Genomic DNA, 21,358 nt, shown 5'->3' with positions numbered 1-21,358 from the left:
AGTGACCGAGCACCCTAACTAACCACTGAGCCACTGCGGCGTGTACTGATCGAGCTGCACAGTTGGTAATCCATAGCAACGTTAATAATTAATAACTGGTTTTTGGGGAAAGGAAATGGCGTAGTATCTGTCTCAAATATCGTTGGACACCTGAACCGTCCTGTAAGGGAAGGGACAAGGGAGGGAGTGAAAGAAGAAAGGAAGAAGGAGGTGACGTAGTGGAGGGCTCCGGAATAATTTCGACCACCTGGGGATCTTTAACGTGCACTGACATCGCACAGCACACGGGCGCCTTAGCGTTCTTCCTCCATAAAAACGCAGCCGCCGCGGTCGGGTTCGAGCCCGGGAACTCCGGATCAGTAGCCGAGCGCCCTAACCACTGAGTCACCGCGGCGGGTGACCGATCAAGCTGAAAATTGAAAATTGGTTGTTGGGGAAATAAATGGCGCAGTATCTGTCTCACATATCGACGGACACCAGAAACGCGCCGTAAGAGAAGGGATAAAGGAGGGGACTGAGAGAAGGAAGGACGAAAGAGGTGCCGTAGTGGAGGGCTCCGGAATAATTTCGACCACCTGGGGATCTTTAACGTGCACTGACATCGCACAGCACACGTGCGCCTTAGCGTTTTTCCTCCATAAAAACGCAGCCGCCGCGGTCGGGTTCGAACCCGGGAACTCCGGATCAGTAGCCGAGCACGCTAACCACTGAGCCACCGCGGCGGGTGACCGATCGAGCTGAAAATTGAAAATTGGTTGTTGGGGAAAGAAATGGCGCAGTATCTGTCTCACATATCGACGGACACCAGAAACGCGCCGTAAGAGAAGGGATAAAGGAGGGGACTGAGAGAAGGAAGGACGAAAGAGGTGCCGTAGTGGAGGGCTCCGGAATAATTTCGACCACCTGGGGATCTTTAACGTGCACTGACATCGCACAGCACACGTGCGCCTTAGCGTTTTTCCTCCATAAAAACGCAGCCGCCGCGGTCGGGTTCGAACCCGGGAACTCCGGATCAGTAGCCGAGCACGCTGACCACTGAGCCACCGCGGCGGGTGACCGATCGAGCTGAAAATTGAAAATTGGTTGTTGGGGAAAGAAATGGCGCAGTATCTGTCTCACATATCGACGGACACCAGAAACGCGCCGTAAGAGAAGGGATAAAGGAGGGGACTGAGAGAAGGAAGGACGAAAGAGGTGCCGTAGTGGAGGGCTCCGGAATAATTTCGACCACCTGGGGATCTTTAACGTGGACTGACATCGCACAGCACACGTGCGCCTTAGCGTTTCGCCTCCATCGAAACACAGCCGCCGTGACTGGATACGAACCCGGGAACTCCGGATCAGTGACCGAGCACCCTAACTAACCACTGAGCCACTGCGGCGTGTACTGATCGAGCTGCACAGTTGGTAATTCATAGCAACGTTAATAATTAATAACTGGTTTTTGGGGAAAGGAAATGGCGTAGTATCTGTCTCAAATATCGTTGGACACCTGAACCGTCCTGTAAGGGAAGGGACAAGGGAGGGAGTGAAAGAAGAAAGGAAGAAGGAGGTGACGTAGTGGAGGGCTCCGGAATAATTTCGACCACCTGGGGATCTTTAACGTGCACTGACATCGCACAGCACACGGGCGCCTTAGCGTTTTTCCTCCATAAAAACGCAGCCGTTTGAACGGCTGCGTTTTTATGCGCCTCATTTGTGCTTTGATTTTTATGCGCCTCATTCGTGCTTTGATAGCAACGTTTGAATGGAAAAATTCTGAGGGCTTCAAAGTCTGCTTACGTGTAAGAACGCGATAGCATGTGTTTGGGGAAAGGAAACGTTTGCGACGAAGGGAAAGTGCGCAGTACCTCTGACCTCGACATCTCAGTGGACACCTCAACTCTGAGAAAGCATGTGTTTTGAGGAAAGGAAAAGTTTTTGACGAAAGGAAAGGGTGCAGTAGCTCTCAGATTCTGAGCGCTCAGATCTCGACATCCTTTACATTTTGCTTCCACATCTTGCGAACGCCTTTTCAACGACATAGCCTAGTAATGCTTTTGCATTAAGAGACGGCGCGAAACTACCAAGTTTTTCCCATTCGAATGTAGTTCGGCAAAGAAACGTCGGTTGTGCGAAGACCTGTGGGAGCGCGGTCACTGACCCAGCCGGACTGACTGGGGTGGCAGCGGCGTGGCTATAGCGCCGGCGCCGCGAGCAGACTTGCTGTGTCTGTGATTGGTCGTTTGGTTCTCTGCATTGGTTCTGTCACAATTGATGTCACGGAGAAGCGAAAATAAATATTGACAGGCGATCGGTAGACCTGTACGGCGGAAATACGTAGCGTTAGACTGATTTCTCTATGCATGACACGGTACGTCACCCGCATTTTTGTACATCTTTGCACTCGGTCTTCTAAACATATGTCTGATCCGCGTTTTGATGGAGGCGAAACGCAAAAGGCGCCTGTGTGCTGTGCGATGTCAGCGCCCAGCTGGTCGAAATTATTTCGGAGCCCTCCACTACGGCCCCTCTTTCTTCCTTTCTTCTCTCACTCCCTCCTTTGTCACTCCCATTAAGGCGTGGTTCAGGTGTCCACCGATATATGTGAGAGTTACTTCGCCATTTCCTTTCCTCAAAAACCAAAAACTAACTACTCTTTTCTCCAGTGATGATGGTGATATTGGTGGCTAGTATTTCGCAGCGGGTGACGAAGAAACCCGGATCAAGGGCCGTAATCCGAGTTTGTGTCATTATAAAAAGCGTCATAATCTGCCGCAGCGGCCACACCTGATTGGTCAAAAAGCCGGCAACGGATGTCGGTCTGGTTGCGACTGTGAGCGGCGGCAGCATGTCACTGCGTTGCGGTTGCCGCAGCGAAACGCAACGGCCTCTACAGCCGTCGATCACCGATGGTAAATAAAAGGTAGCTGGCTTGTTTCCACAACACGCCGTTTTACATTTATCTTGAGGATAAAAGGGAACGGAGAGGAAAATTTGTAGCATGCACTCACTGGCCGCACAATGCGCGTTTTGTGCCAGGCTAAACCAAGACGCCGTGACGACTTGCCGTCTGCAACATCGCTGAATGTAAATTGGTGCTGTGATCGGACGGTTGTGCAGACGGTAATTTACGTTTTTTCATTCATTTTATGCAGGCACTAAAATAAATTAAAGGGATGAGCTAAAAAAACTTCTTACTGTGTTTCTCTTGATATATGCGTTGGGAGACTTCGCAGACGAAGTTTTCATAGGTTCGCCATGGTAGGGAGCACACGCATGCCCATTGACGCCTTAAAACTAACTTGCAAGCTAACTCGCGAGCTCAATGATGCAGAGCCACACCACCGCGGCTATCGAGAACCGTAAGGGACGCCAAAAAACCACCTCTGGCATGTCAAACTCTTCGGTGTAGCAGCGCGTCGCTGGCGACTGACCATCCGTGCACGTGAACGGTTTCACGCTGGCAGACATTACACACGATCATGATGCAGGACGCTTCAACAGCTAATAGAAAGCTCTAGAATAGGAAATGCACGTTTGTGCGCAGTAAACGCGAGTATTTTGTGGGTCATTCCGCTTTATGTAACATCATTCAACATACGCAGACGAGATAACTCGGTTAGAGTTCGGTGATAGTGGCGCCATCCACTTCGAATGAAGAGAACAATTTCTTCAACAAACCGGTGCTCGTTAGGCGTAGGAGCTACCGAATCGTCCAACGAAATAAAAAACAGGCCGAATTTACCGTCCATCCAATTTGTTATAGGCAAGACAAGACGAAGCGAAAGTCCCGTACCCAGTTTACAGCCAGTTCCCGGGCCGAAAAACGCAGTAACGTCGACGAGTTCACTTCGAAGCGAGAGGCTCCACTTCGGAGCACGCCGCCATGTTGGCTGTCGAGCTTCTGCTGCGTATGCTATGTGTGTGAGGTCACCGTCCGGTTTCTTCGACACTTTTCGCTGCATCCGAACCACCACATCCGCTTCCGGCGTTTCGACCAATCAGGTGTGCCCGTTGCGGCAGATTATGACGCTTTTTATTATGACACAAACTCGGAATAGGGACTCAAGCCAACAAAATTGAAATTATATCGAGAAAAAGATAACCGTAAAGCTAACTTCTGCAGCAAGGGTGGCGTAGAATTTAACGTTAATTGCCACTTCCTAGTCTTCCTATTTTTCCTTGCTTTCTTTCGCAAAGATTATTTGCAAACGCGCGTCTCACCGCCTTCACCACTGCGAGTCGATGACGACGAAGAGCGCCAAGTGAAGACACAAACAATTATTATTTTTTTTTTGAAATCCAAACTCTCATCCTTTTTCTGTTCATGAGGTAGAATCCACCGGTTTTGCGTTCCCGCGTGCTTTTCTTTTTTATTAACTGAGTACAGGTGAACAGCCACCCGATTCTTGGCCGATCCCCCAGTGTGGGTATGTGTCATCTTTTGATAGGCTAGCAACAACAACAACAACACAAACAATTCCCCACGCACGCGGCACCCCACGCGCACATAGACGCTGCTCCAGAACGTCAGAGGCGTCCACCATGGTCGCCGTCCTCTCATCGCGGAGCAAGCAGGGGCCGCAATTCCCCTGTCCCCCCTGAAGACGGGCCGGCGCTGTCCACGCTTGTCCGCCGGGGAGGCACCAGCGTTCGAGATCGGTAAGCGCTGCTTTTTCTGTGCCGAGACAGATGTTGCCACTAAACATAGAGCTCTAGCCGTAGCAGCGGCATTCGGCGGCGGCATTACACGCAACTTTTTCATTGTGACTTCCCAGGTAGGTACGTAAAAACTTCATTGATGAACCAAGTAAGGGAAGGCGTTAAGGGAGGTTTGGTTGACCTGGTTCTTGATTCCGGGTGGCGGCCATCAGTCCATGATTTCTGGCGTCCTTATCCGCCCATTCCACCAGCCTCTTCTGTGAGGCCGGTTCTGGGCTAGCGACCGCGATCTCCCAACCTTCTAGGCCTGTGAGGTTCCAACAAGATGGTGGCAGGAGTGATCGGAATATGAATAGTATGTGTTCGAAGTTTGCTTTCGGAACCCCAAAAAGAGCATTCTGGTTTGTATTGACCCGGGTGTATTAGTGCCAGACATGCCGGTGAAGGAAACGTTCTGTTCTGGAGTTGCCTCCAAATAGTCTGTGATTCCTTCGTGACGGTGTGGTGTGGCGGCGGATATGTGAGCCTTTCCTCTCCATAGTGTTGCAGGTGATTAGTCTGTTTCTCGCGCAATCCCTCTCGACTTTTGGCCTACTCGGTTGACGAACGCTCGAGCAATAAAGTGCGCCTTCTCGTTTTCGGTGTTGCCTGCGTGAGCTGGCATCCGAACTAGTTGAATTGGTCTATGGTCGTGGGGTCTTTATTGGAGAATTTTGACTCCCCACATGCCACATGTTCTGAGTAAGATTCCGAGAATGGCACATGACCTGAAGATCTGCACGCTCGTCGCGTCACCTGGTGCAAGAATAATCAACTTCTCAGGAGTACTCAATGGCTGCAGAGCCGCCGCGGTGGCTGAGTGGTTACAGCGCTCGGCTGCTGGCCCGAAAGACGCAGGTTCGATCCCCGCCGCGGAGGTCCAATTTCGATGGAGGCGAAATTCTAGAGGCCCGCGTAGTGTGCGATGTCAGTGCACGTTAAAGAACCCCTGGTAGTCGAAATCTCCGGAGCCTTTACTTTGTTGTCCCTCATAGCCTGAGTCGCTTTGGAACGTAACACCCCCATAAACCAAACCATCAATGGCTGCAGGGCGCCCTAACCGAAGCCAGAAGTCAAAAGGGGGGCATGGAGGAGGGGGCTGGAGGGAGGAGGGAGGGAGGGAGGGAGGGAGGGAGGGAGGGAGGGAGGGAGGGAGGGAGTGGGGGGTGCGATGCAAAATATCTGGAATCGTTTACAGCAGAGCTTTTCAACTGCTTCATTTACGAAACTGCGAATCAAAAGAAAGACATATCCTCCGTTTCCAGTGTTTGAAAATTAGCAGATGGTGACGCCGCCAGTGAGCCGCGTAGTCAGCTGGCGGTAGCTTCCCAGCATATTTCCTTCTCCGCGTCTTGAGCAGTCCTTTACGGTTGATTTGGTAGCCTCTAGCAGCCAGCTATAGTCTCCAAGTGTTGGCCCAAACAAGAGTGTCGCACTTCGATACGAGGGCCCTAAGGAGCCGCCCCGAGGCCCAACAGTGCAAGCCCCTCCAATAAAGCTTTATTTCTTACAGCAACAGCTGTTAACGCTATGTTCCCCGTTTGCACGTTGTCTTCGTTCTCTACATTGTAACACGAAGGATTGCGAGGTGGAGAGGGAAAAAGACAACAGCCGCACTGACAGGTCGGAAAGCTCTCGCCCACCAGTGACTTCATAAGGAGAGGGACAAACAGGTGCAGTGCGCCGTACTCATTGGTCCTCCGTTCTCTCTTCCTCATTGCGCCTGTCACCCCGGACGGCCGCCTTGTATGGACGGACGAGAGACCGTGCGTGACGCTCGCCTTAAATACGCCCTTATCGGCCCTACTCCATTCCACACCTCTACCCAGATAGCTGGCGAGAAACGCTCTGAACTGGCAGCAGCATTTCTCACCACCCCACTGAGGGTAACCATCTGATTAATTTTTTTTCCAGCCTGCCGCGGTGGCTCAGTGGTTATGGCGTCCGGCTGCTGACCCGAATAATAATAATAATAATAATAATAATAATAATAATAATAATAATAATAATAATAATAATAATAATAATAATAATAATAATTGTTTTTTGGGGAAAGGAAATGGTGCAGTATCTGCCTCATATATCGCTGGACACCTGAAACGCGCTGTAAGGGAAGGGATAAAGGAGGGAGTGAAAGAAAGGAAGAGGTGCCGTAGTGGAGGGCTCCGGAATAATTTCGACCACCTGGGGATCTTTAACGTGCACTGACATCGCACAGCACACGGGCGCCTTAGCGTTTTGCCTCCATCGAAACACGGCCTCCGTTTTTATGGAGGCAAAACGCTAAGGCGCCCGTGTGCTGTGAGATGTCAGTGCACGTTAAAGATCCCCAGGTGGTCGAAATTATTCCGGAGCCCTCCACTACGGCACATCTTTCTTCCCTTTCTTCTTTCACTCCCTCCTTTATTCCCTTCCCTTACAGCGCCGTATGACGCGGGGTTCGATCGCGTTTTTTTTTCAGGAATATCTCAGTGGACACCCGAACCACGCCGTAAGAGAAGGAAGGAAGGTGGGACTGAAAGAAATAGAGAAAGAGGTGCCGTAATGGAGGGTTCCTGAATAATTTCGACCACCTGGGGGATCTTTACCGTGCACTGGCATCGCACAGCACGCGGGCGCCTTTGCGTTTCGCCTCCATCGAAACGCGGGCCGCCGCGGTTGGGATCGAACCCGGGTGCTTAACCACTGAGCCACCGCGGCGGGTAATGATCCTGGCCACTGTGGTCGAATTTCGATGTAGGCGAAATTCTAGAGGCTCGTGTACTGTGCGATGTCAGCGTACGTTAAAGAACACCAGGTGGTAGAAATTTACGGAGCCTTCCACTACGGCGTTCCTCATAGTCTGAGTCGCTTTGGACGTTAAACCCCTATTAAACCAAAACCATACCAAACATTTTCCTTTCCTACCTTCCTGAATACTTCATGTTTCTTCGTTTTTTTTCCCCCTTCACTGCTTTCTTCTTTTCCTCCCTGTGTCCCCCTCTAGCGGTGGCTCGCAAACTGTGCGATCAAAGGCCTTGGATTGCGCAGGGCACAGTCCCAGGCCGAAGTTCGCGGCCAGAAGAGACACTGTTCCGCAGAGGCCCGCACGGCGTCCCACCGCACGCACGAGCGCGGGGAGAAGACGTGGCTACGGCGATGAGTGGCTCGAGTTGGAGAAGCTCCTGCAGCGCCTCAGCCGGCTTCGCCAGGGCTCCCTGGGGCGGAGGGTCGACAAGCTGCTCCTCGCGCCCATTCGCTTCACCACCGCCGATATAGGTGGGAGCACGCTGAGGCCTCTTCCTATTTACGAAACTCGGACTCGACTACTCCGCAACTTTTTTTTTTTTTTAGTGTGTGTGTGTGGAGGGGGGGGACTTCGAATTTGTGTTGTTATTTATTTATTCCAAGGTTTATTTACATATCAAATTTTCTACTTTTTGTTTATATCTTTCTCAATTTGCGCAATTCAAAGTCGTATTTGTCAATGCATATAAAGCTAATTGTAATGGGCAGCTTTATACAGCTCGGGCAGCTTGGGATATACTTGATCTAGGTAACTGAAACGAAATGCCTTACGTCTGGCTACGAAGCCAACTAGCAGAGCTCCACTGTGTTTTATATCAATAACGTCTCATATTTGAAGAGGTTTTTTAGTAATCTGATATGAGTGCGAACAGTTGGAGACTGGGGGAAGGGTGGGAGGCGCTGCTACCTCTGGTGAAAGGTTGGTGGGGGGGGTACCGCCTCCTTGCCTCCTGTTCCGGGCTCCCATGCACGGTCCCGACAATCTGCCACAACCAGTGGACCAGTGGTCGGTATCCGGAGATTAAAAATCTGGAGGCGCCGTTCATGAGCTGAGCAGTCATGTATCGGTGGCGCCTTGCAGTTTTAATGTCTGAGCAATCCTTATAAAAGCCGCAGGAGGCGTGACTAGCTTCCGAATTTTGGGCCAATCAAGGTGCCGATTTTGACACATCGTTTCTGGCGGCCCTTTAGATCTGGCGACGTTCGTTCAAGAAGCCAGGCGCTGGCAGAAAACGTAGATTATTAAGGGGCCCTGAGCCACCTTTAGTGCGCGGCGAGTTAACACGTTCAGCTGTCATACGCACGTATAGCCGTGAACACCTCAGCCAAGTTTCGAGGGCTTCGTAATTTTATCCTCAGGAACATTTGATACCAGTTCGAACATTCTGCGTCAAACGGGTGGCCCAATTTTATGCAAATGGTTGTCCCGGGGGGTCCCACTTCGATAGCCGCTATAATGGCACATATGTATATAACGGATCGAAAGGATAGGTACCAATTAAGGCGGTACACGCCCACTGTTGCTATGTGATACAGTGTGGTCAAGCGGTAACTGTTTTGGTCAATTTGACCTTGATTGCAGACAGACGCGTCCTTGACAAACGTAAGTAGCAAGAGCTACAGCTCTTAAAATGGAAGCATAGGGAGGAAAACCGGAAGCGCCAAGAGGTGCGGAGTTTCTGAGGCCGCTGCAACTTCGAGACTCCGAACCGAAATACAGGCACAGCCACGGAGGAATAGCAGACGGAGGCACTGTCTACAAGATGGGCGGTCAGCTAACTCATTGCGCCTCTTCACTATACCATGCTAGAGTTCAGTATAAACCATATAAATGTGTTGAGCAACCCTGTCCACTTGTTCACCTCAGTCCCACCAGTGTCGTGGAAGTCGGCTGCCCTCTGAGTTATTTAACGTGCACTGACATCGCAACCCACTCAGAGGTTTCTGCATTACGCCCTAATCGAAAGAGCAGTGAGGCCTGCTCTACAGAGTCGTAGTGGAAGTTGCAGCAGCGTACGTACCGTCCCTGGTCGTTCCGGGCGAGCAGAGGTCCTGGAAGGATGCAGTGACCGGCCGCAGGTAGTCGAGGTATATGCTGCGGATGTGCTCCTCGCAGAACGAAGTCTCGCGCAGCAGGCAGCTCTTGGCCTCCTCCATCTCCCCTGCATCGCACGGCCGAGGGCAACAGGGCTAGCACGTTCACCGAAATTTCACTGCACCCCTCAGGGCCACACTACCGAAAGAAAAACTGTCCTCTTTCCACTCCTCTCATCCCTTCGTCCGCGGCGCTATCCTGGTGTACACCAAGAGGTACACCAGGTGTACAGTTGAAAGTCAGCGCAGTGTGTGCCCTTTTCTTCTCTGTCCTGTGTCCGTAGCGCTGTTCTATGAGTAACTATGCAAAACCAACTCGCCCAATGTGCCGTTCTCATTCACCAAGAGTACGGCAGTTACTGTGCGTTCCTTCGTAACGTGCCTACCCCCCCCCCCCCCCCCACCACCGTTTTTATTTAAATAAATGCGCGCACACAGGACAAGATATGTAAAAGGCATAAATAGGCGCCAACTTCCAACCGCATTCTATTGTGATCCGAAGAAATATATATGCTTTCACAATAAGGATTATCATTCAGATATGACTAATAGAAACCTTCAGTGCCACACGTACCGAAAACCTTAATGCGACTCCGTCATATTTCCTCATCCAAGGGCTTCACTTATTTATCCAGCAAAGCTACTGACGGCGCACTCCCTCACCCGCCCGTGGTGGCTCAGTGGTTAGCGTTCTCGTCTACTGAGCCGGATTATCCGGGTTCGAATCCAACCGCGGCGGCCGCGTTTTGATGGAGGCGATACGCAAAAGGCGCCCGTGTGCTGTGCGATGTCAGTGCACTTAAGCTCCGCCTTAAGGTATATGACGCTAAAGCGTTAACCAATTAATGCCCATGTATGCGGAATTGGTCATTTGTCAACTTTACATTCATGTGTCCCAGGGAGTCCTCGTACCACTCCTTGCGCAATGGTGCAGCGTTAAAGGGATGAGCCACTGCTCTGCGATGACAGGTGCTGCCACCGATGGGTCTTGTGTGACCCAAGTTGCTCTTCCTGAGCAGCCTCTCGCGATCAACCATTAATGTAACTGCCACCTGCCAGTGTGGTTAGTTTTCTCACAATCCAGTGGGCATAGTTGTGGTGGCCCCAAAAGGTCACGTGACCTAGGTAGCTCACCTAGGCTGCTTCTCCGGGCTTGGCTGCCTGGGCCACCCTACGTCAACCTATTACCGCTCACAAACACCGACAACGCCGAATTTTCTGCGTAACGGGGCCTTTAACGCTACCGCGTTAATACCCTGTCCTCTGTGTGACCGGTTGTGATGCTTTTTCTCTCGCCCTACCGCTATGGTACACTGGTCAGGCGTCGTCTAAAGGCGGATTCACACTGGCGAGTCGCGGAGCGTTACGCTCCCGTCCCCGCTTTTTTTTTTTTTTGGGGGGGGGGGGGGGGCTTTGGAACCGTATTGAACCAACCAAAATCGGTCGCGCGAAGCCTGCGACTCGCCAGTGTGAATGCGCCTTAAGCACCACCGCTGCGCGTGACACGGCTGGCCACGAGCGTTTAAAAGTTCGTTGGCGTGGATCAGAGAGGCAGCCCCTTCAACGGAGGCTCGCGCAAGGTAATTGGCCGCGGTCCTTCCCGTTGCTGGACGCACCTGCACCTCTGCTCGAGTCCGGCGATGTCCTCGACCACTTCGAGGTCCTTCAGCGAGTTTCCGGACGTCATCTTGCGGACGTCCCCCACGCAGGCCGCCACGCGATTCGGGTCGCAAGCTGCAAAGGAGTATAGAGAGGCGTTCGCGAAAAAGAAAGGCGCGTGCAAAAAAGTGCTCATGTTTTCACGCATGCGTCAAGCAGTCGAAGGCACATCACTGAACTACCGCGGCGGGTAAAATAAACAAAAATGGATTGATTTGATTACAAACGTCTTTATTTCTTCAATGTTCTCCGAACATGTGGGTGGACCGCCTAGTCCGGTAGTCCACTGGCTGCTGCTGCTGCGCTGGCCCTCCCCACCAGCCAGTGCTGACGGTCAGGATCATCGCTGAGCAGAATAGCCTCCCACTGCTCCTCCGAGGGGTTGGGAATGGGGTCAACTAAGGGATTATATTGGCATGCCCACACCATATGGTAGAGGTTAGCTACCGCTCCACAATGTGGACACTGTGGAGAGTATAGTGTAGGGTACCACTGGTGTAATTTAGCTGGTGTTGGGTAGGTGTTGGTTTGTAGTCTCCTAAGGGTGTTCTCTTCTAACTTGTTGAGGGATTTGTGTGGTGTTGGGTACTCCTTTCTGGCTGTTCTGTATGGCGCAAGATTGTCAGCATACACTGCTAAGCCTATTAGGTCGCGGCACCCTTCATGGTCATCAGGGGAGACGTCCGGTATAGAAGAGCTCGGGCATGCCTGTGGGCGGCTTCGTTTCCTCCTGGTAGTTCCAGGTGACCGGGGAACCAGATTACTGAGACCTGGTTGGGTGGATGCTTAGTCAGCAATGACAACCCTGACTTGTGAATTAATCCGTTATTGAAGTTTCGACAGGCGTTCTGGGAATCAGTGAGCACAACGGCGTTGGGGTTAGATGCTACAGCTAATGCAATAGCTGCCTCCTCTGCGTGAGTGGGGTTAGATGTTTTCACCGAGGCGCAGTTCACCATCGACCCTGAAGGCGTTGAGACCACAATAGTCATGACTCCATTATTTGGTCCTGCTGCGTCCACGTAAAGGGTGTTAATTTGCTTGTCCCATTTCTTCTGCAGGGATTCACCTCTTGCTTTCCTCCTCTCGGTGTTATATGCGGGATGCATATTCCGCAGAATGGGGTGCACGTTTATGCGTCTTCTCACATCGCGTGGGACCTCTTCCCTTTGGTCAATTGTATAGGGCAGATTAACATGGATTTTATCGAGCAGTTCTCTGCCGGGTTTTGTGAGTGCGAGCCGATTCAGTTGTGAGAACCATTGTGCTTCCCACATCTCTTTGAGGGTATTATGTACTCCTAGAGCCATGAGCTTTGCTGTTGGCGTGGAGTTTGGTAGCCCCAGTGCCGTCTTGTAGGCTTTCCTGATGAGTACCTCCAACTTTTCAATTTCCGACCTGGAGAGGTTAAGGAATGCCGTCCCGTACATTATCCGAGAGATCACGAAAGCTTGCACTAAGCGGATGGTGTCCCTTTCCTTCATGCCATGGTGTTTATTTCGGATACGATGTATCATGCGGAGGATTTGCTCGGTGGATGTTGTAAGCTTCTTCATAGTGGTGGTGTTCTGTCGCCCCTGCGGGATATACTGCCCTAGTATCTTGATCTCCGTGGGTTTCTGTACTGGGTGGTTCTCTATATACACCGAGATGTTCTGCGCTAGGGGTGTCCTCGGGTTCTTCAGGATTAGGAACTCGGACTTTTCCGGCGCACACTGGAGACCTCTCTCCCTGGCGTACCGGTCCACCGTGTCGGCTGCTGCTTGAAGACGCTCCTCGATCTCGGCGTCACTCCCCGAGTTGCACCAGACAGTGATATCATCCGCATATAATGTGTGTTTGACGCCGGGGATTTCGGAAAGAAGGCCTGGTAGATCTTTCATAGCCAAATTGAACAAGAGGGGTGACAGTACCGCCCCTTGCGGAGTTCCCCTCGGGCCTAGAGTGATGGGATCTGATTTTATTCCACCGAAGTTTATAGTGGCTTGCCTGACTGATAAGAAGTTTTTGATATAGTTGTAGGTTCTTGCGCCACAGTTGGTATCGGCGAGGCTTTGCAGGATGTTTTTATGTAGAACGTTATCGAACGCTCCTTTCAAATCAAGTGCCAGGATGGCCCTTGTCTGTGACTTGGGAGGTGTCTCAAGGAGGTCTTTGTACAGGTACAAGAGGGCGTCCTGTGTCGATAGGTGAGGGCGAAAGCCGAATTGAGTATTAGGTAGGAGGTTGTTTTCTTCTAAGTATCTACTCAGTCTCGTGTTGATGACCCTCTCTATGAGCTTCCCCAAACACGAGGTCAGCGATATCGGTCGTAGATTATCCAGTTTAAGGGGTTTGTTCGCCTTCGGAATGAACCGAACCTCGGCTGTCTTCCAGGATATTGGTAACGTTCCTGTAGCCCAATGCTGCTCGTTGAAGCATTCCACCAGCGCGGTGATGGTGTCATCGCTGAGGTTAAATAAGAGCTTCGCTGTTATTTGATCTGGACCTGGAGCTGCATTTTTTCTCATGGCCGCGATTTCTGCTTTGATTTCTTCTTTCGTGAGTGGGAGGTCCAGCTTGGGATTTGGCAGTCCAGGATACTCCGGCTGTTCCACGACTTGGTCCGTGCACAGATACCTGGTCTTGAGCTTTTCGATCAACTCTGTGTCCGTACCCGGGGTGGTGTGTACGATCTTCGTGAGCCTGTCTTTAGTGGCCGACTTGCTGCTGCTGGGGTCGATTAGGACACGTAGGAGCTTCCAAGTCTTTGACACACCTAGCTTCCCCTGAATACCATCGCAGAGCGAATGCCAGTTCTGTCTGGTTAAGGATATGGCATAGGATTCTGCCTTTTTGTTTATCTCCTCTATTTTTTTTCTTGAGTTTGCGGTTAAGCCGTTGTCTGCGCCATCTCTTTGTCAATGAGTGCCTCGCTTCCCATAAATGTAGAAGGTGCGGATCGACCGCTGGGCAATCTTCTGTCGTGCAGACCTCTTTTGTAAAGGCTTTCAAATAGTGCACCTCATCTTTAACCCATTCCTCTAGGTCGGTAATAGTATTTGCAGTAGATGCCTGGGCCTTTCTCCACCTGTCCCAGTTCGTAACTCTTGCGATACCTATTTTGCGCTTGCACGCGTTTGTGCTTATCTCCAGAGAGAGTATGAAGTGATCGCTTCCCAGGTGCTGTTCGGTATTCTTCCAAATGGCGTTTTGTATGTTCTTGGTGAACGTCAGGTCAGGACATGTATCTCTACTGACACTGTTTCCCAGCCTCGTAGGGTAAGTGGGATCGGTGAGGATCGATAACCCCTCTTGCGCCACTACTTCTTCTAGTTTTCTGCCTTTCGGTGTCGCCGCCGGGTAGCCCCATGAAGGGTGTGGTGCGTTGAAGTCGCCTCCAATCACGCAGGGGGCATGGCCCGCTAAGGTCAGAAATTTCTTTATGAGGGAACCCAATTTTGCGTTCCTGTCTTTTGGAGGGCTGTATACATTCAATACGTGCGTGCTTGCCGCTCCTCTCTGGAGAGGAAGAATAGTTATATAGCAGTGCGCAACATCCGGCTCGAAAGTGTCGTGCAATATGGCAGTGTATAATTTGTGCACTAACGTGGCAGTTAACTGGTCGTGCTGATAAGTCACATAGTCTTGGAGCTTCATAGGCATTAGGTGGGGTTCTTGAATTAGGATAGCTGCTGGTGGGTCAGATTCCTGAGATAGAAGGAGATTAAGAGCAGCCTGCTTTCTCCTGTATCCCCGGCAGTTCCACTACCAGATCTTTACTCTAGGTTTGGCTGGCATGTTGAATCCGTATCGGATGGTTCGTCCACGTGCATTGTACGAGCGAATTTCGACTTATGCCTTTTATACGCAGGTTCCTTCCGAAGTCCAGAAATTGCCGTCTCCGTGTATCGTCGGTTGTTTGCAATCTGATTTCGAATGTCTTGGAATTGAGCGTTCACATAAATTGGAAAAGCTTGAAACTCCTCCTTGAAGGACCTCAGTTCTTGGATGATTTGTTGGTAGACCTCGCCTAAGGCAGGCTGGGAGCTAGGTACTGCGTGCTGTTTTTGGTTTTCAGGAGTCGGCTGAGCTACCGGCGTTATTGCGTTAGTAGTTGCTCGCTTAAGCTCTTGGTTTTGGATTGTTAAAGCGGTCACTTGTTTTTTCAGACTTTCTATCTCGTTTTTGAGTGCTGCTAACTCCGTGTTATTCTGAGGGGAGGAGGAGGGAAGGGGAGGCCATTCTGCAAAGCTCACCTTCGAATCTGAAAGCTGGCCCGAGGACGTCTTCTTCAGCGCCCCGATGGGCTTGTTGAAGTTCACCTGCCCTTGTTCTTTACCCGCCTCCACTTGACTGGCGTTCTGGTTGGAGCCTGTTGCCCGGCGTCTTGAGCTCGAACGGCCGCGAGAGGCGGAACGAGAGTGGGAGACTGATGACGACACTCCTCGCCGTCGCGATGTAGGCTGCCTCTTCTGCCTCGTCCTGCTCCTGCCTTCTTGATCTTCAAGTTTTGTTGTTGATGACGCGTTTGATGACGCGGTACTAGTGTTCTTGTTCAGCGGTCTCTGGAATTTCTCCTTGCAGTCTTTTGCGTAAGTCTTGTGTGGACCCTTGCACAGCGCGCAAACGGGTGTACACTCGTGCGTCTCATCTGGACTCGGCGTTCCACAGGTTTGGCAAGCAGCCCCCTTGGGTTTCGGGCAAACGTCTGCTCGGTGACCTGGCGTTCCACAGTTGATACAAGCAGCCCTCGTTTTACGGTAGATGTAGCAGCGGCGCTCTGACCACCCGTAGTTGACCGTGAAGGGAACCTTCTGCCCGGCGAAGACGATGACTGCCGACGTAGTCTTGCCCAGTCGGCGCGCTCCCAGGATTGTATGGCTGGGTGAGGAGACGTCTTGGAAGATAGAGTCATTACTCACTTCAGGCTTGATATTATGTATTACACCCCTGCAAACATCCTCTGGCAAGGCAACGTAGGCGGTGATCGTTATACTCTTGCCGTCGAGGTACAGACAATTAAGCTTGGCGAGACGGAACGCGTCTTCCTCACAGTGAGTACACACCATTATAATGTTCTGCTGGCTAACAACGCGCAGCGTTGGCTTTTCTTGTAGAGGGGTGTTGAGGGCTGCTTGGATCCCTAATTCGAGATCGTAGGAGCGTGGAGCCACAGATTGCAGATCCACCGTGGTTTTAGGTCGGATGATGACTTTGTATGGAAAATTCTTGAGACTCGGTAGACGCGGAGGTCTCGGTGCAGGAGGCTCTCGGCGTTCTTTCTTCTCCTGCTCTTCCTTGGGAGGTGTGGATTTAGCTTGCGCCGCTCTGTCGTTGTTGCGCCGGGACCATATGTTCCAGCCATGGCTGTTGTCGTCCTTCGGGAGATCCTGCGGGGGCATCAGCTGCTGCTGGGATGTTGGTACATGACTGAAGTCCATCTCCGTCGGGTCGTAGCCTCTTAGAGAATTCATCGTGGTCGTGGCAGTCCTGGATGAAGCGGGAGCACTCACTGGCGAGCGTCGTTAGACCCGCGTTGCGCGAACGCTATGCCGCGCATCCGCGGGCGCACCGGCGTCTCCGCGGCGATAAGGCACCCCAACCCCTTGGCCGTTAGGGTTAGCGCTCCTCACGGGGTGACGAGAAGTAGACAGGCTGTAGCGCCGAAAATGTGGCACTCACAGGCTCACTGGTGGTACCAGGCCGTGTCAGGCGTTGAAGGCAACTCGTGGATGATAAATATATGGTGATCCAATATTCTAATCCGCCACAATCGAAGATTGTCAACGGAGCCCATGAATCGCACGTCCGCTCGTGACGAACGCTTGCAGCGCCCCCAAACAAAAATGGAAGGCTTGCCTAACCACACTTGGTGGTGGTAGTGGTGAAAACATTTATTTACCATTAACTGGTTGCAGAGAGGTGATTGGGTTGGGACCCTATCAACTAACAGCAATAATGCAGGCCCCCTCCCCTCACAGTACTAGGTGGGTCCCCTATTCCGGGGCCCCACTCAAGCAACACCGACCGCGTCCGTTGAAACAGGGCATTTTGGGTCTTTAGGTCTTGACAGCCGAGGGGTTTGGGGGGGGGGGGGGGGGGTGTCAGATAGGTTTGATTGGCACGCCCTAACCGCGCTGGGCAGCCGCTAGATTGAAGAAACGGATCATATACTCTGGCCTGTTACATATGGCGCGCCACTTAGTTGCTCAACGTGGGCCAGGGGGCGCTGCTAGCGCAACGCCACATTCCCCCTTGCGGCATCAAAGTGCAAGGGGGGGGGGGGGGGCACGCGCGGCCGTACGGAAGGACAAAAATCGGCGAATGATGAGAGGCGAAAATGCAGCCGTTAAATATATTCCAGCATTTAAAAAAAAAAACTCCACCCTTGGTGCTTTTGGAGGGCGGAGGAAGCTATAGTTCGAACCCAGCCACGCAGACCCTCGACCTCGTGCTTCGCAGCCGGGCGCCATAATCCTTGAGCCACAACGGCGGTTATTCAATAGATACGCGCGCTTCTATGGAAGCTCCAATAGGGTTAATAAAAGAGCGGATGAAGAGCGTGGTCACTGCCGTGCGAAGGTTTCCGCGCCTCTTGTCAGTGGGTCACGCTTGGCGGAGCAGCAGGAAGCTGCGGTGAGATGAAAAGGACAATCACGCACATGGCTGCAAAACGCGTTCAAGAGGGGCGCACATGTAGGCAGTCGTCAGCACACAGCTAATTTGCGAGTATAAGGCGGGTCATTCCCCACAGCGACTTTCAAGGACTACCTACGGCTGTCGATAATGTGCAAGTCTAATTTTGCGCTGGAAACAAAAATACATTCGACATTACCGACGTTTGCGTAAATGTTATGCGCATGTGGCGCTGCCTCTTCCAGACGGGTTCTGCTTTTACGGCCAACGTGTGTCGACAGAATCCTTTTTTATTTTAGCAGCCTGTTTTTAGGGCAGCATCCGCGTTCCCGAAGTGTCGTCATTATCGCCTCTGATTATTTTTGGCGCCAAACAGGCTTACGAGCGCAGTTGTTATCCACGCACGGCGCAGTGAAAGACGATACGCGGCGTAGCACGGCGAGGCGCAGCGAAACACGCACCGGCGAATTGAGTGAAGGCGCGCGCGAAGCTCAGTTGGCGGACTTATCCGAGAAATGTATAATGGGGAAAGCCACATTAAGCGCCATTTTTTTTTGGCGTCAAAAAAACAGCAGCTTGTTAAATACCCTTCGTATTCCCCAGAATGATGTCCAATCAAACGTTCAGACGATGACACTGGTGGGACCGCCTACGGCGGTCCTGATGTTCTCTCGCAGTTCGGTCGATGGAAGGGGAACAGGACACGGTAACCTTGTCCTCAACACAGCCTCCAGGTGGGCGCGCACGTGAGTCCGGAATGCACCCATGTGACCCAGCAATGCGCGTGCGTGGCACAGGAATGTCAGGCTGTCTCCCAGCAGGGGGTGAAAGATCTTACACTTGGTCGTCTAATGACCGGAACGCGGAACCTCTGTCGGAGGGGCAGCTGTCCGTCAATTTTCAGCCCCAGCGTGACTAATGACAACGCTCGGTACGTCGACCCCATGGCATGCTCGACCACATGGGGACGCCATTGTCATCGCTGCCTCTGCCATTCATTCCGCGAACGCCAGCCTTTGCAGTCACGTCTCTTTGATTTTCTGGAAATCCTGGTCGGGGAGTCCGCGTCTTCATTAACTTGAGCTGGAAGGCACGCCAGGCCTCCCGCACACCCTCTCTTCGAGGAGCCCGCCATCGCCTGACCTTCCTGCAGCTGCGGTTTTGTTCAACCGCACGCAACCTCTGAGCTGCTGTTCTTGGAGTCTCGTGGTGGCTCCAAGAACCGGCCTGTGTTGGTGCCTGATTCACGAGGGATGTTCGCGAAGGACAAAGGAGGAAGGAAGCCACCAGCGACAGCCTTGGAGCCATTCAGCTTCAGCGTCACTACCCAAGGGCAGTGCCTACGAAGAGCCCTGCTCAGTGGCGGAAAAGGGCGGGAACTGGAGGCGAAAGCGCGACTGCTCCGTCCGTCGTATTCCCCTCAACGTTTTTTGCCCTGTACCGCCTTTCTCATTGCTCCAAGGTACAAATAATGTGAATATATCTGTCTCCTCGCCATTTCTTCCGCGGGGCAACATCTGCGGATACCCGAGCCACGGCAACTCTTCAGCAGCGCGGTGGGATAGAAGTCGGCTTACAACAGTGGTGAGCATGCAATGTCTTCGTGTCTTAAAGCAACGCATTTCCCTCCTGCGTGTACATCGAGATACTCTTCAGTATCGCTACTGATGTGATCACGAGGAAAGGTGAAGAAATGCCGAAGCAAAGGCGGAAAAGCAACGGCAGTCCGCAGGTGAAATTACCGAAGCATGTATTGCATCAAGCTAAAGCCGCTCTAGTTCCCCCTCGTTTGTGTATATTTGTGCTTCGCGAATAAAAGATGGATGAAAAATAACAAAATAATAAGGATTATTCTTCCGTAACTGTCCACTTGCTTTTGGTGGGCTGTGATTGATCACTGAAATTAGTTACATTTCAGACGAAGTAATTGCAGTTGTTTGAACGAAAACACCTTCGGATGTGCCATGACTAGACATGTCGCCTTTTGAACAGGTTTGGCTCCACGGCCAAGACGCCCACCTCCTCGAAGGCTATCCGGTGGTCGGCGCGCTCGCAGTGTTCGGCGAAGGGGTTGGATTCTGAATTCATTAGGCGGATGTCATTTTTGTGTTACCTTATTCTTTGGTGGAGGTTTTTGTTTCGCCGATGTATGAAGAGGGGCACTCTGAGCATGGGATTTTGTAGACGACACCCGGTTGTTTCTCTCTGGGGACAGCGGTCTTTAGGTCGTGGTAAGAAGCGGCTGATTGTCGAAACAAGTTTGTGAGCCACGTATACATTTCATGTTTTCTCAGAATGCGTGCAAGTGCCTCGCTAGTTGCCCTGAACGCGCGCGCGTTGTGCTCCCATGCGCGAGAGAAGGAACCGAGTTGGTCCCGAAACATTGGGCAAAAATAAAATATTGGTTGGCGTCAGTTTTCTCTCCACTAATTGCAGCTGTAATCGGTTATTTTTTGTGTAACGTTTACAAGACTACTGAGAAGTAGCCGCAGCCAAAACTCATGCCACTCACTCGAACAGTTACGTCATCGCGAAGGAGGGATCGAGGGTACGACGACCTCTTCGCAAAAAGCGAAACGCACAAAGTACACTGTCCTGACAAGACACCCGAGAAAGACCTTCTGCTCCACGTCGTGGTTTCCGAAGCTTCGTGTAAATATACAAGCTTTGCTCGAGGCAGCCGCTGATCATGTCGCGCATGCCACACACAGGTTCTGCACGAAGCCCAGAATTTCAAAACCGCGTGCAGCACGCAGTCTCTTGCCTAACGCTACCCTAATGGCATCCCTTCCGCCCAAGCCTGCGTCGGCGGCTGCTTATAATAATGACCCCTTCAGGACCACGTGCGCGCACCGTTTAGCTCGCCTTCACGTGGTGCTAATAATTATTTTTCAGAACTTTAATTTTCATGTTTTTGTTTGTAGGAGTAACGAGCGGCGAACCCCAAAGTACAGTTAAGAATTCATTCTAAATCCCCAGACAAAGAAAATGCAAGAAACAAAACAGGTATCAACTAGAATTTTATTGATAGTTTGCTTGCCGCTTGCCTCGGACACTGCTTACTCGAAACGAAAATTGCTAAAGAGGCGCAGTACATTGCCACTTAAACGCGACGTTAAGCAACCATGTCCCGAAAAAGTCCTCAATGCGCGTGCATTATCCCGCTCTGAACCCCCCCCCCCCCCCCCCCCCCTTCTTTTGTTCTGGCTGCAGTGGGGATTTAGGGGTGTCCTGCAGTCTTCCTTATCTGTGCTTGCGCTCCTACGTTACATCGAATTCCAGTAAAAAAAGAAAAATAAAGCCATTTGGAGGTTCCGAAAGTATAAATGGAACTAAATGGAATCTGAATAGTGGTTTCCAACTGGTTTGTGGTCGAAAGTTCCGGTTGGTCCTTTTTGACTAGAATTTTCATAAGGCTCGCGCGAGCGCCTGCGTTCCGACGCTAGGGACCATGATGCGGAATTTTTCATTTTTCGACGCCATTAAATAAGGGTCATTTAATAATTACGCCCAATAT

The 21,358-nt window shown here is 51.6% G+C and overlaps 2 protein-coding genes across 2 annotated transcripts in view; one reads left to right on the top strand and one right to left on the bottom strand.

The window, feature by feature from the left end:
* LOC144120520 (uncharacterized) overlaps window positions 1-21,358 on the bottom strand; it is a 37,798-nt gene that overhangs the window by 15,142 nt on the left and 1,298 nt on the right. The window contains exons 2-3 of the mRNA XM_077652987.1: window positions 11,177-11,298; window positions 9,492-9,627 (exon numbers count right to left, since the gene is read on the bottom strand). Of these exons, the coding sequence (XP_077509113.1) occupies window positions 9,492-9,627; window positions 11,177-11,298 (258 nt within the window). The remainder of the gene's footprint in view (window positions 1-9,491; window positions 9,628-11,176; window positions 11,299-21,358) is intronic.
* Window positions 4,555-21,358, top strand: part of mTor (serine/threonine-protein kinase Tor) — an 82,623-nt gene continuing 65,819 nt past the window's right edge. The window contains exons 1-2 of the mRNA XM_077652986.1: window positions 4,555-4,644; window positions 7,714-7,941. The gene's annotated coding sequence lies outside the window, so the exon portion shown is untranslated. The remainder of the gene's footprint in view (window positions 4,645-7,713; window positions 7,942-21,358) is intronic.

This window comes from Amblyomma americanum, chromosome 2 (assembly GCF_052857255.1).
Source record: "Amblyomma americanum isolate KBUSLIRL-KWMA chromosome 2, ASM5285725v1, whole genome shotgun sequence".
Lineage (NCBI taxonomy): Eukaryota > Metazoa > Arthropoda > Arachnida > Ixodida > Ixodidae > Amblyomma > Amblyomma americanum.
Note: the sequence above shows the minus strand (reverse complement) of the source record. Positions and strands in the feature narration are given on the sequence as shown.